The 14,975-nt window shown below is 34.5% G+C and overlaps 1 protein-coding gene across 1 annotated transcript in view; it reads right to left on the bottom strand.

Moving 5' to 3' along the window:
- Positions 1 to 9,758, bottom strand: part of AIFM3 (AIF family member 3) — a gene marked incomplete in the record, with an annotated part of 28,573 nt that extends 18,815 nt beyond the window's left edge. Inside the window, 10 exon segments of the mRNA XM_072413947.1 lie at positions 935 to 1,065; positions 1,409 to 1,500; positions 2,694 to 2,780; positions 4,073 to 4,185; positions 4,266 to 4,362; positions 5,345 to 5,389; positions 6,457 to 6,566; positions 7,208 to 7,317; positions 8,691 to 8,904; positions 9,746 to 9,758. Of these exon segments, the coding sequence (XP_072270048.1) occupies positions 935 to 1,065; positions 1,409 to 1,500; positions 2,694 to 2,780; positions 4,073 to 4,185; positions 4,266 to 4,362; positions 5,345 to 5,389; positions 6,457 to 6,566; positions 7,208 to 7,317; positions 8,691 to 8,904; positions 9,746 to 9,758 (1,012 nt within the window).
- Between the last annotated feature and the right edge of the window lie 5,217 nt (positions 9,759 to 14,975).

Genomic DNA, 14,975 nt, shown 5'->3' with positions numbered 1-14,975 from the left:
TGTAGTTTCTGTAATCCAATGTAATATGTCTCAGCATGATATAGATGTTTAGAACATAAACATAATATCTTGCTAATCTTATTCTTGTAGCAATCAATTGCATATGACTGAAACATTGTGTGATAATGTGAGTGCTACTACATGCTAACTGTACATCGTACTTTTAAAGAACAATGTGATCCATTTGTTTAGTAACCCATTGCAACACCTAACAATTTATAACAAACTATTTTAGTAGAATATCAGTAATTTTTCCTGTGTAATGTCAGCTGTCTTTGATCTGTAATTACTTGTAAGGAACCCATGGGATGGACCTTTACTTCTGGAGCTACTAACATCATGCATGTCATTCAAAATATTGGAATTGTCATTTATTTGTGCAGACTGGGACCTACTCACTCTGTGAAGCTGCTTTCCCCTACATATTCACCATCATAGACCTTTTAAGGTGGCTTTCATCAGGAGCAGCTTTGAATGGCCCTCCAAGTTCTGTGATTTTGCTTATTAGGTTTAGTCATCCAGCCTTGTATTGAAGGGACAAGTTTGAAATTCAGGTCTTAACATCTTTATTCAGATGTTAGTCATTTTATGGCTTACGCTTGGCTAATTGTTGGAAAATCGCATGTTCTATTTGGTTTATTAAATCTTATAATGGGTTGCACTTAATAAAACACTGTGGTCATTTGCTTTATATGTTTTACTTTTGTTTTGCATCATCAATGTGTTATCCCAAGAGGTGAACCAACAACTTCGCCCTTTAAGGTGAATCTATCATTATGTAAATTAGCACTTGCAATTGCTATTATGGTTTTAGGTACAGACCCCGGGATTGTCATCCTAATCCTTGTTATCTTGCTGGTCACTGACCTCAAAAACAGCAATTATTAGCTATAATACTGTACATACAAACAAAAAAAGCAGTTGCACCTCTTACCTAAGAAAGATGCTCCCACAATCACTACATTCCTGTTACTTGCCAGCTTTACCACCCTATTGGCATCTTCTGGAGTTCGGATTGTGAAAACATTGTCCAGTTCTTTTCCTTTACATGTCAGAGTTTTAGGGCTGTGGAAAAATGTAGCTTATTACTACCTGCACCTGGAATATATTTTATAGGTTTTCCATCAGATATTAGCTTACTAGAAAGAACATTTATTATTTATTTACTTTTTGTGGGTCATTGTAATTTGTTTATTTATCCATGTCCTAATAGATAAGGTCATATTTTTCTTTTTTGGTTTTGCATCTATCTGACATCTGGTGACCAATTAGTAATCCAGCCCACTGGTAAGTTATTTTTAGTTTGCATAGCAAAATTTACTACCTTCAGCAGGTATGCCTAATACTTGATTTACTAAACCACTGCGTTTTACTAAATACAAACAAATGAAACCTATAGTGTACTCACGTGCTTCCAGTGGCAATTAGCAGCTTGTTGTATTCCATTCTAAATCCATCCTTAAAAACAACCGTCTTGTTCTTTGTATCCACGTTGATAACCTGAAATCATTTCTGTATAATGTGAATTTAGGATGCAGATAAGAAATTTAAATTACCAGTCAATAACTAATATAACTGTGCTAATTTTAATGAAAGGTTAACATTAACATTTGTACAATACTGTTATGCTACTTAAAGAGGAAGTCCAATTTAAACAAGATTTAACACATTTATATAGCCTACCAAATCCTAAAGCTGTTTAATGTAACCTATACAAATTTGTTTCTGGTATTCAACGTGCGAGTGCTGCTGATTGGCAACTTAATTTACCTACTAACCGAGATGCTTAAAATTAGTGACAATAAAAGCAGGATAGAGCATAGGTTGCTGTTGCCTTTAAACATCTAGCTATGCCATAACAAAGAACCATTTCATCACAAGAATCTTAAACTTGTGTTTGATTAAATAGGTTATCCTGGAAGAAAGGGTATAAACTGAGAAAACTAAAAGGTGGTTTTTGTGTGTAAAAGGGTCTGAGGGGTTGCAGGTTTTAGGTACATGTGATAATCAAGTGGACATATTAGCTGCATGGAATGTAAAAAGGATTGGGCATGTTAAAATCCAGCTGAACTTTCAGTTCAAATGAGCTAAACACATTTCAGGTCAGTTTTCTGTAAAAAAAAAATCTTTGTGTTTGGCTGTGGTCTAAGTTGGGTTTTGGCATAAGAAGTATAGAGTTAAGGCTTTACATTTTTCTTTCCATGTCCTAGTACTTATCAAATGGGTGGTATTGTCTGAACTTTAGTATTCCTAAGTGCAGCACATGCCATAGTATAGGTAGAAATAACTATGATAAAATTAATGTTCTAATAAATGTACTATGGATACTGTGTTATATTTTTTTTATAATATTTTAATTTTTTTTATAAAACATTATTATATATACCATAACAAAGACTATCTAAATTCAAAATAAAAAAATAATACATAAATAGTTCAAGAAACATTTTTTGTACTAATCACTGCTGTCCCCCTAAAAAATCAAATTCAACTCACAAACAAGGGTGTACATAATATTTTTGAAAAATCTTAACTTTTGTAATTGCAAATGAGAATTCAACTTTTTAATCAGTTTATTGTGACAAGGCAAACTCAGTTTCCTATTATAATTTATGCCATACAGCACTAATTCCTTCCTATATACAGTATACAAAATATATAAACAAACTTTTTATATTATGCAGCCTTCTTACCTGTGTTTCAGTGAGAACTTCAATGTCATACATATGGAAAAATTCCTTTGATCTCAGTAAAATCTGTTCTGCCTGGGAATCCATTGACTGCATAAATGTATAGGAAAATATAAAGCTGTAGCATTACATAAATGTAATGTATATCTATGTAGACAGACAGACAGACAGAGAATTGGGCCATTCGCACACGTGCACTGCTCAAGCGAAAGCCTGGCCTCACATTCACTTTCGCAGCAAGTTTCGTTATGGCACTACACTGCACATTTGAATGTGCTGCCCATTGCTCCACAACAGTACAAAAATCAGGCCTGCACTAATTTCAGAAGTGCAGCACTACAAAATATATATATGGGTTGCTGTACAATGCATTGCATGCATTTTAAAGAAAAGTGCTAAATAGAGTGAATTGCACCACATCACACAACACATAATATGCGTGTTACTGTGCAATCACAGGAATGTGCATGTTTTTGCATGCATTCCTCCAGTTAATGTATACGAAAAAACCCTTAGACACCAGCAGAACACATATTTGCGAGCTGCTTCAAGCACAATTGTTCATGCACATAACAGGTAGCTTATCAATTATTTCCTTCTCTTCAGTTTAAATTGAGATGTTGTTTAATTTTTGCTATCTAAAAGTGAATAAAATACCTAGGACCCATACATGTGCTACTTCAGTACATGCCCACACTTTCACAGTGCACCTGCACTATTTTTGGCAATGCTATACTGTGTTGCTCTGAGGTATAGCACAATGTACTCCAAAGGTGCAAAGGAATACATTAAGAATGAATGGCACTACATCACACAGTGTGTGATATGTACATTGCTGTGCAGTTGCAATAACACATGCGTTATCACACGCCTTCTAACAATGCATACATTTAAACAAGAGCTTTTATTTTTCTAATCTAAAGTCAAACTAAACTCAAAAAGTGGACATTTACAATGTTTTGGGAAAGTTTGCACTTATACAGAACCTGAAAATGTATCTTGTCTTGAATACCTCTTGAAAAAAAGCGATGCTTTTCTTATAATTTTATGGTGCCTTGTTACTTCTGTGCCTACAGCCTCATAGCTGTATATATATGCAGTGTGAGATCCCAGTCACTGCTGTCTCTACCTGCCTTGCCTCTACTAAGCTACCCATTTCCAAACAAAGACATAGTACAAAGAAAGCAATTGATCACAATATGATCAATTGCAGAACAACCACAGGTAATAATGGTGGGAAATTCTCTGCTCGCATTTTTTGGTCACAGCTTCCAAAGTTCAGTTCTCCTTTTGTTCCTCCTATTATCCTTTCTTATTCATACATAAACAATTTCATGGTTATTGGTGATGATATGTATCATACTGACATTGGACATACATACTTTGCTTAATTTGGAGCGATCATATGGCAGATACTTCTCTGAAGTACACATTACTATCCTGTCTGAAAATCCTTCCTGTCTTAATGTTTCTGCGCACACTAATCCAGCTGGTCCTGAAAAGTAAAAGAAATGTGGTAAGCATTTACTCACTTTTACTTATAGTTAAAAGAAGATATTTTAGAAAATATTTTACCTGCTCCAATAATGAGAATATTAGTAATTGCTGTACTATAATTACTCAGTGCAATACATTTAGCCATGACTTTGGTCCTTCTTTGTGACTGTAAAGCCTTAAAGAAAGAAGCAAATAATAATATTAAATGCACATATTGTATTGAGAAATAAATAAATATAAACATGAAGACCATATGTATTCTAGAATTACTAACAATATGAACACTCAATGAGGAGAATAGCAAAGGAAACCCTTTATTATTGTAATCATCATGGTTTCATCATTTATGTTTGTCAGAAACATCAACTATTTAACCCTCAGATAAGGTATCTAGAAACAAACCTGTCATTGTCAGCTACACAAACAGTATAAATATATGTAGAAGCCTTAATGGCATCCTTCATTTGTCATTAGTCCAGGCACTATGCAAGCATGAGCATTTGCACATATATTTTCCCAAATACCTCTTGCATCCCTCTGTATACTTCTTACAGATATTAGATTTTAGATCTGAGGTAATCATCCATGAGTTCCAATCCAACATAACTATGCCTGTCATTGACAGATATGATGACAGCTGTTATCCGCAAGAAAGCCAGAGTATCTGGGCCCTACTATACCTGTAACTATACCTGTAACTAACAGATACCTGTAACTAAAAACATGGGCACCAATTCTGAATGTGGTTTAATTTTATCAACCGATCTATCTTGATTCAATCCAAGTCAAAATTTTCTGCACCTATTCTTATAAATAAAAAAATGTCTGTAACCCTGTCTGCAGTTTTACCCCCAATTAAACCCCAAATGTTTTGGATATTTCAGCAATTTTTATTTGTATGTGTGAAATCAGGAAGCAAAATTTTATCAAATGTTCACAACATTAAAACCTTTCAGGCACAACCTTTATTAGCTGTTATTTAGGGAGGGTATGTTGGTGTTTGTGGAGTTCAAGAACAAACTAAAAGTCTTTCTAGGAAACATGTAATAATAAAATATGGGGTGACAGGTTAGAGAAATAGACAATCTATTCTAAATAAAACATTAGCAGGTATTATTTACATTTAAGCTTTTAATATATATTTGAAACTGGCTTACTTGTTTACTGGCACGAATGTATACTCTTTCCTTCTCTATTTTAACCTATGAAGCATAATAAAATGAAATTAAATTATTGATTAGGTAATCTTTATGTCTGTCTTTAATAATGTATACTAATTTATCAAAATAAAAAAACACATGTATGTTTTCTATTAAAGTTTTAAACATGATGCATAATAATTCCTTTCATTTTTTCTATAGTTTCTGAAAATCACTCAAGCTCTTGGTGTAAAACCACTTTGGTTCTATCAAAAGCAACTTATTTCAAAATAGGATTTTCAGCATGGTGTCATTATACAAAGTTGTTATTTCTTCAGTGGTAGCAAAAAACTTTGTATCTAAATTTACTTGATTTAGCCTTTAACTTGTAAAACAGCAAGATACTCTTATTTTTTATACAGTGTTCATTAAAGTGAATTTAATCAATATACTTAACATCTGGCAGCCTTGACAATGTTTTAACATTTTCTAACAAGTTTTCTGACAAGTGGTTGAGATTATTATATATGCTAAACTACATTGAAATGAGGAGATTGGCCGGCAAACAGTTTTCAACTGTTTATAAGCAGATTAATTTGAGCTTAAATCCATTGGGGATCCAATATTTTGTTGCTTCCCAAAAATAATTTTTTTCTAAGATTGCATTGGGTGTGGATTATATTATGTGGCCAACTTCAATGCTCATAGTCTTTCACAGAGCTTTTCAACTATTAATTGGTGTCCACATTTAGAAAGCCAACACATTTAAAGAGTTTAGAGAGTATGTATTAAGATTAGTCCTCTTTAAAATATGCTTACACTATTACCAATTATGCATTGGATTTTTTCTTCACTGGAAGACTTCTGCTCCTTGCTGTTCAATAAAATCACATTAGGATTGAATGCTTGGCCAATAAAGACACACTTGTATATATTGATCCACTTCTGTCCTATTCCCCCGTGTTGTCACCAAAAAATGTATTTAGCATACAAAATTCAGGGGGTTGTTTTATACAAAAACAATAAGCAATGTTACTTAATAGCAATTGTGTAATTATTTACAATAATTCACATCACCCCAAATACCACTGTAATATAATAAAAATGATCAATGTTTGTGTAAAATTTACCTGAAATTTTGGCAAACCATCCAATCCCGGGAAATCCTCTATATCACCTGTTGCAATATTAAAACATGCTCCATGCCATGGACAACGCACTCTTCCTCTAGAGAGTACACCTGTGCAAGGAGATTAACTTTTTAGTAATTACAGACATAAAAAGGTATTGTTACTGATTTGCAAAATTCAATGAGGATGCTGGAAGAACTTTGTAACAAGGTATGGGCTGCTTAAAATTTCATTACCGATCCAAATGCAAGCTAGTTAACAGCAAAATATTTTTTCTGCTAAAAAGATAATTTATGTGTGAGAACATTCAACCAATAGCAGTAAAGGTTTGGGGTCAGTTTAGTTGCTAAATATCAAAATTCCCTAGGGAGGGGGAATAAATAAAGAAAAATAATGTATAGGCTGTTTACTACTATCAGTTTACCAGAGAATGGAATAAGGTGAAACTTTGCTGTCCTTGACTATACAATACTGTACAAGCAAAAATCAATGCTTTTTTTTACAGTAATTTGGAATATGTAATTCTTCAGAAAGAACATTTTCACCGTATTCACTAAACTTAGTGAAAAGTTCCTTGAAAGTTGATAACTCACTTTTCTAATTCTATACTTCTTAAGTAAATCAACCACTGAATGATTTATTTGCATTTGTATGCTCTTAGGGGTTACTAAAGTAAATTACTTTTTAGAATCACATGTTATTCTATATCGTTAAGTATTATCAACTAATATCAGATTTAAAAGTTGCCAACCTTTTACCAGAGGTGCCCCATAATGAGGGCATTTGTGTCCCATTGCATAGTATTCTCCATTCTGCTTGATGAGCAAAGCTTTGCCGCATCCCAAGTCAACTTCCCGCATCCTACAGGTAAACATTAAGTAGCAATTAATAAGGAAAGAAATAATTATTGATTTGTGTAAAAAGTAACCCTACGTAGTGCTGCGGAACTGTCTTTCTCATATCACATGTAGTTCACATACTGCAGCATCAGAGGAAATGTTCACTGGCAACTGCAAAAGCATATATTAAGAATGTTGGAAGAAATTACATTTCAGCTGCAAACATTTAGTAGTGACTTCTGTGATGAATGTATGTATATGGTATATATAGTACATTTTGCTTCATTGCTTCATTTAGGTCACCACAATTTACAATCCCTAACAATTTAAAGGTAACCCACATTGCATGGACAGTTAAATATATATATAGATATATATTTATATAGATAAATCTATATAAATATATAGATTTGATTTGATAGCTTTATTGCATTCTATTGTTATTTGTAATTTATTTTATTGTAATTTGTTAATTAACATTATTTGTTTTATTATTTATATTATATATATATATATATATGATTAATATTTAATGTTAATTTAATGTTATTTTTATGTATTTCTGCCTAATATGTATAGCATTGTCATTCCTCTTCTCTCACTTAGTGGGTTTGAGCTATGGCTTCTTTTAAGCAGTTTTAATGAAGCAGACACCCTTGTTATATATATACCTTTGGTAATTATTGATTTTCCCCAGCATATTAATGTTTTTTTCTTTCCAGGGCTTGTTTCCCTATCTACATTTAAATTCATTGACATTCTGTCTGCTTTGTCTGTGTCACTGGGTTCAAATTATTAGGTGATCATCTCTGGTACAGCAATAAAGGAGAAAACCCAAAGAGATTTAATCACTCATACGGGTAGAGCGCTACATTTAGTATACTGTCCTGTAAATTAAATTATGTAAATCTTTTTATTTGTAGTCAGTGCTCATACAGATTTATTTTTTGGCACACACAATACCAAATGCCAGGGTAATTTTAACTTAGTGTGTTCTTGCTTACTAATTGATGCATTTCCAACACAATTTAAAGTAGTTTAATTCTATCCAGTGATTAGCTGAGTCACTAAGTTTTAACACCTACATCCACCAGGAGATCAATGGTATATGTAGTGAAATACGCTAAATCTTTTTAAGCCCCAAAACACGATAGTAATAAATAAACCCAATACAGTTCTTTGAATGATGCCATTCCTATTCTATAATGATAATAATGAAACTAAAATATTTATAATAAATTATATTATAGTATACCATGCATGTCACCATAAAAACTAAAGTCCAATCCAAAGGGTATATTGGGAGTCCTTTTTTTAAACTGAGAAAAGGAATTGATCATCCTGTGGAAAACATTTCTTTACAGCTGATTTACAAAATAACACATTAGCACATACTGTCCATTCTCCAGGTCCTTTACATGGCACACTGAGGCTTCCACCATGTCTTTGGGATTAGTGTAAGGATTAAGAACGATGGGTCTTTCTTCATGGTGATAGTGTCGTGTTGTTCCATTTGCCTTATATGCAAGAGGACTGGCCTTCCCATTAGGAGACAATTCTTCCTTTTCCCTGTCTTTTTCTGGCAGAACAACTTCAACTTTTACTTCCACTACAAAAGTAATGGGAAATCTTTTAGTGCTTTGTATTGTATTTGTAATATTGTAAAATAAAATAGTGTAATATTGTAATTGTACAAAATATTTCAAATACTAGGACATGATGTCACTATACATATATATATGTGTATATATATATATATATATATATATATATATATATTCTCTATATTATGACAGGATTTAGTTTTTTTTTAAGAACCAATATCTTGGAAGGCTGACAGCTTTCTAAAGTATTCACCTAGCTAGTGTTTCTAAGTTTTTAGAAGCATGTTGAAACGTTATTGGTAGATGAAAGAACCAGAAAGCTACAAAGATTAGAAACGACTTGTTTTAAAGCTCTTTTTTGTTTTAATAGAGTTTGGGCACAGGTGCATTTTTAAGCAGTAAATAATGCCTAAAGTTTGCTGTGTGTTTCATAAATTGCTTGCTAATACCAGAAATTTGGTAACCAATTGGGCTGCAACTTGCTCTGCAAAATGACATTTGGGAGTCAAAGGCTTTTAAGCATGCATTGTATTAATTAGCATAGAAAAATACAGTTTTCTGGATGTACTGCCAATGCAAGTCGTACTATCTATAGACTCTGTCATATGGAAGCAACCTGGACTTGATGAATGGCCTCTCAGACCCAATTTACTGTGCAGTGCTTGCACATAGCATAGACATAGCATATGCAATAAAGTGCATCCTGCTCACACATTTTTGCTTCTGCTTTAAGCATAAAAGGAGCAAAAATACATTTTGGTAAAATGTTGCAAAGACGTGGCTTTTTTAGCCAACCTAGGAGGAATTATACATGAACAGAACAATCACATCCCACCCTCCTTTTACCTGACATACACATGCAATCTTTAGCATTCCTTGAAGACCGCAAATCACTGTTACTTGAACAGAGTAAAAATGCTCATAGTGGCCAATAACATTCCTGGTATTATTAGTGCATATCTGTGTTCCTATCAGTCACTTTTCATCACACCAAATTCCCTACAAGATACCAGATCCTAAAGTATATCTCAGCCTATACAAAAATATACTGCATATATAAAAAGCCATACAAAAATATATTGCAGCTTACCAGTCCTTAGATGTGGTGTGTGATGTGTGTTGTTTCAGACTGTTTATTAATTATTTTCACATGGTTATCCTGCCGGGAACTTACTTCTTGGCCTAGGGTAACAACATTGCTCACTGTACTGCATATTTAGAGGTGTAGCATTGTAACCCTGAAGACATGACATGAAGACATGAAGTGTAAACCAGATTTTCTTACTTGGGGAACTTTCAGGTCTTCAAGGAATCTTCCCTTCAGTATATAATAACAATATACACAACTAAAAATATATTAGCATGGTGATCAGAATGCCTCTTACATTGCTGGCCACTGGGAAGAATGTCACCTTTACAGATAGCAAAAATATCATTGATGCCACTTAAGCTGACCTAAGAAACACAAATGACTCATTGCTCAAGGAACCCCAAGCAACCTCCCAAGGGTTCCATTGAATCCTGGTTAAAAAACACTGGTTTTAACTTTGGGGGGGGGGGGGCTGTGTGAACGATAATACTGCTTTACCACCCTACAGTACACAGGAAAGTTCAAATTTGCAAGATTTCAGGCAGCTTCAGCTGATATTTATTGCACTAATCATAGAAAACACTACAAATTGTATAATAAACAAATCAAAATGGAACATATAGGAAGAGTTAACTGTTGTGGTTTACATAATCCTTAAATAGTCCACAGCCTATATATATACCTAAGCCAAAATATGTTATTATTGTACCCACAATTCTTGAGTAATGATCTGCTCATCAATGGGCACCCATAGCTACACTAGAAAAATCAGCTGGAATGTAATTGTTTCATCATCTCAGCAGCAGGAAATGTCAGTACATTTTAGAAAAATGGCTAGACTCCTAAAGTACCAGTTACAGCAAAGCTCCAGCATTGTCTAACAAGAGTCAGCAAAACCCACCATAACAAATGAAGGAAATGTGAATGTTAGAAATGATGAGGAGACATGCATATTATCTGTCTCCCCTAGTACAATAGCAAGAAGCTGGGAAGTCAACATATCATTGTTTAACTCTGTAAAGCGTCACCTCCCAGAGGGTTTATTTGCTAAAGCAAATGGTACCAAGTATTAAAATCCTTGGCTAGGGGCCGGCAAGCTTGGAACAAGGACAATATAATCCCAGCTTCAAATCTGCCTGCCTTATAAGTGACCCTGTCTACCATTTTTTTAAGCATTTCGTTTTCCAGTACTAATCCTCTGAGGGTTGCACAAAGACACACGTGCTTATAAAGGCACTACTTGTTCTACCATGCTATTATTGTCTGAGACACAGATTTTCCTGTGTTTTCTTTTTTGTTTTATCCAGACAAGTGGACTTTTTACATTATCTTAACTTAAATCTAAGCAAATGCATATTTGATGAATACACTTATGTATTAAAATAATTTTTTTTAAAATATTCACTTCCCTATTAAACAATAAAGGTCATGTGACAACAATGTAACAATAAACATTGTTCTTCATCATTTAAAAGAGCACTCGAAACCCATTTTTTCAAACTTGCCTACTTCTTCTTGCCGTCTCTAGTTCTGTCTCTTAAAACCCTCACAATTTCCCTTCATTACATATCTCCCTTCCTATTGTGTGTTACTTCCCACGCCTCCTAGATTGTAAGCTCTTGGGCCCCTGAGACTGATGCACTTGGTAGAGCGTAGTTGCAGCTTTTCTAGACCGTTCAAATAAAAGTCCTTTAGTTGGGCCGCAAACCATCTCTCAGCAGCATCTTTGGCGTCAGAAATGTCCTCAAAACGTTGCCCTTTCAGGTGTTTATTCAAATTAGGGAACACGTAATAGTCCAAAGGGGCCAGGTCAGGTGAGTAGGGAGGATGGAGGACCAATTGGAAACCCAGGGTGTTCAATTTGGCAGCAACAACGTTAGACATGTGAGCAGGTGCATTGTCCTGCAAAAAAAGGATCCCTTTGGTCAACTTTTCAGGGCATTTCGTCTTATTTGCCTCCTTCAGCTGGTCCAGGAGGTTAGCATAATACTGTCCGGTGATACCAGAGCCCAGAGGTAGGTAGTCCACCAACAGAATACCGTCTTTGTCCCAGAAAACGGACGCCATTAATTTTTTGACTGATTTCTGGGTTTGGAACTTCGGCCGCGGGAAACCGCCATAGCGTCATTCCTTTGACTGTTCCTTGGTTTCAGGATCATAGATGTGGAGCCGTGTTTCATTCTCAGTCACTAAGCTAGCCAAAAAGTCCTGTGCAGCTTCAAAATGGGCCAAAATGGCTTTGGATGCTTCAACTCGTTCCTTCTTCTGATCACTGTTCAAGCATTCCGGCACCCACTTCACTGAAAGCTTGCATTTGTCTAGGATAGTGGTGATAACAAACCCAACACGCTCCCGTGAGATGTCAAGTATCTGGGCTACCTTTTTTTGCAGATTGTCGCCAATCCTCAATAATCAGCTCATGGACAACATAGCAGGTTGCCAGGTCAGTTGAGGTTGGGGGGAGCCCACTGCGGGGCTCATCTTCAACGGTGAAATGCCCAGTCTTAAAACAAGATATCCAGGTTTTTACAGTGCTGTAGGAAGGACACTTCTTCCCCAGTGTTTGTGACATCTCAGTGTGAATGTTCTTTGCTGACTTTCCCTGGAGAAACAAAAACTTAATGGCGGCCCGTAACTCCAAAAACATGAAACTTGTTTGTGTCTCTGCCATCACAGCTTCTCACTAAAAGAAAAAAACTGTTTTAAGAATTGGAAAGACCTGATATTTGCACAGTTACATACTAAGATATTAGGCTGTCATATGCCCCCACACTCATTTTTCTATTTCATTTGGAAGGGGCAAAGCCAGGAACTTCCCAGCACCCCCCTGTATCTGTGCATTTTATAGCTGAAATCTAAAAGAAATGTAATTACAATTTTCCACACATTCCTTAAGCTGTGTTGTATTCATATGCTGTACTTTAAAACTTTAAATACTTCTTACTTGTTCTGTAAGGTTGCACTTCTGGTCCAGCCTGTTCGATTCATTGCTGCAGGCATTGTTCATGTGTCGTTCATTGGACAATCTATTTTTAAAGGGCAGCCCCTCTAAAAAAAAAAGCAATTACAGAGAATTGCACAGCCTCAGAATAAATTTAGATCATTCCACTAGGAGAACTGGAATGACAAAATGTTTGGAACATTTCCTACAAAATCAACTAAGGATATTCTCACAGCTTTCTTTAGAGCATGGGCAGTTCTCCCATCAGCCATGTACAGGGAGATGACTCTTAAGGTGTTCCATGGTGCATTTTTTCTCTCCACATCGTGAGTATCTATTGGGCTTTAATCCTACTAAGGAATCCTTTAATCCTAAGGAATGCCCCAAATGTACCCATAAACGGGCAGACTTGTACCGTGTCTTCTGGAACTGTCCAATTGTAAAAAGATTTTGGCACCCAGTACCATATTACATTACCTCATCACTAACTAATTACGTACCTTTACCACTTGAATGGGCAATCCTAGGTACTTTTAAATTAAATAGGGCAAGAATCACTAGAGGAAGCAGAAATCTGCTATCTATTCTCTCTCAAGTGGCTAAAAAAAATGTTGCATAAATGGATAGACCCAGACGCATTCACATTAGGTCTTTTTAAAGGAGAACTGGATCTTGTTTTTAAAATGGCTTGGATAGAGGCCTCACTAGAAATAGAGTCCAAAGTCTTGATGTTTTTCGAAACATGGGAGTCCTATATAGAAACTCATTTATATGCAATCCAAACAACAAATAATGAAAACTTTGGAACATAACTCATGGTACACTTTAAAAATTTTAGATAACGATTCCCCGATACCCATAGACGACACTTGATTTTCCAATTAATATAAACGCTTGTTTGGTTAATTCAACTGTTTATACACTTTGTTTAAATATAATATTTTACATTTTCTTTGTTATGTTTGTAACCTTTTTGATATGTTTATTTATGTTGTTGTACAGTATATTGATACATCCTTGAATAAAAATTATTAAAAAGAAAAAGACATTCCCAGTAATTTAGTACATATTTAATTTTTTTTTTATTTATTTTGGATCATGTTAATGATTTTTTGGGAAAAAGAGCTATTGTTTACAGAGATGTAGTTATATATTTCAATAAATATATAATATCTAATAATTTTTCCTGAGAGTCTGCAAGGTCAGTCATTTGCTTTCTATTACGAAAATCTGTGGTGTTATTGGTAATACTTTTTTGCATCAAATGTTTTTGTTCAAACAAACAACAATTGTTCAACAAGACAATATATCCATATATATCTTTATATATAATAAAACAAATAAAAAAACATCAATTTAAATATTTGAAAATCCTCAAGCAAAAAAAACCCTCTAACACAATATCAACATTTCATCATTTAAAGAAATGGAGGCTACCTATCAGATGCCCACTTGCCATAAAATGTTGTTAATATTAGTTGATTTTTGGTTTGCAACTCTCATTTTTGTTTTTTCAATACAAATGAAAAGGAAGAAACGTAACAATCAGACCACACATCAAAGAACCCCTAGCAATGTCTAGAAGAACCCTGGGGTTCCACAAATTCCTGGTTGAAAATAGGTGGCCCAGACTATGAACTATTCTCCATTTTTAACATGCAGTAAATATCTTTAAAATTAGCCAATACCCTGTCTTATCTAGCTGTTTTTAATGTAAAAAAATGTAATTCTCTAAGATCCCAAAACATCACAACAAAAAACATAGAGTTGGTTTTAGTCAATATCATACAGCTAAGAAACACTTTCTGGTCGTATAAATCAGAGGGGTGTTCTCAAAGAAAAACATGCTACCTGAATTGTGACTATTAAAAATGAATTTCACAATTCCTATAGATACAGAGATGATGAGAGCTTGTTTTAAAACGCTTTAACTGCATGTTCAGAAAATGTTACTTAGGATTTTAGCTTTAAAACAGGCAATCTGACATTCCCTCAACCTTGGTGGGACTCCTCCAGGTCCATGTGTTTCACTGAGGGTAATTGAT

The sequence above is a fragment of the Pyxicephalus adspersus genome, chromosome 6 (genome assembly GCF_032062135.1).
Source record: "Pyxicephalus adspersus chromosome 6, UCB_Pads_2.0, whole genome shotgun sequence".
Classification (NCBI taxonomy): Eukaryota; Metazoa; Chordata; class Amphibia; order Anura; family Pyxicephalidae; genus Pyxicephalus; species Pyxicephalus adspersus.
Note: the sequence above shows the minus strand (reverse complement) of the source record. Positions and strands in the feature narration are given on the sequence as shown.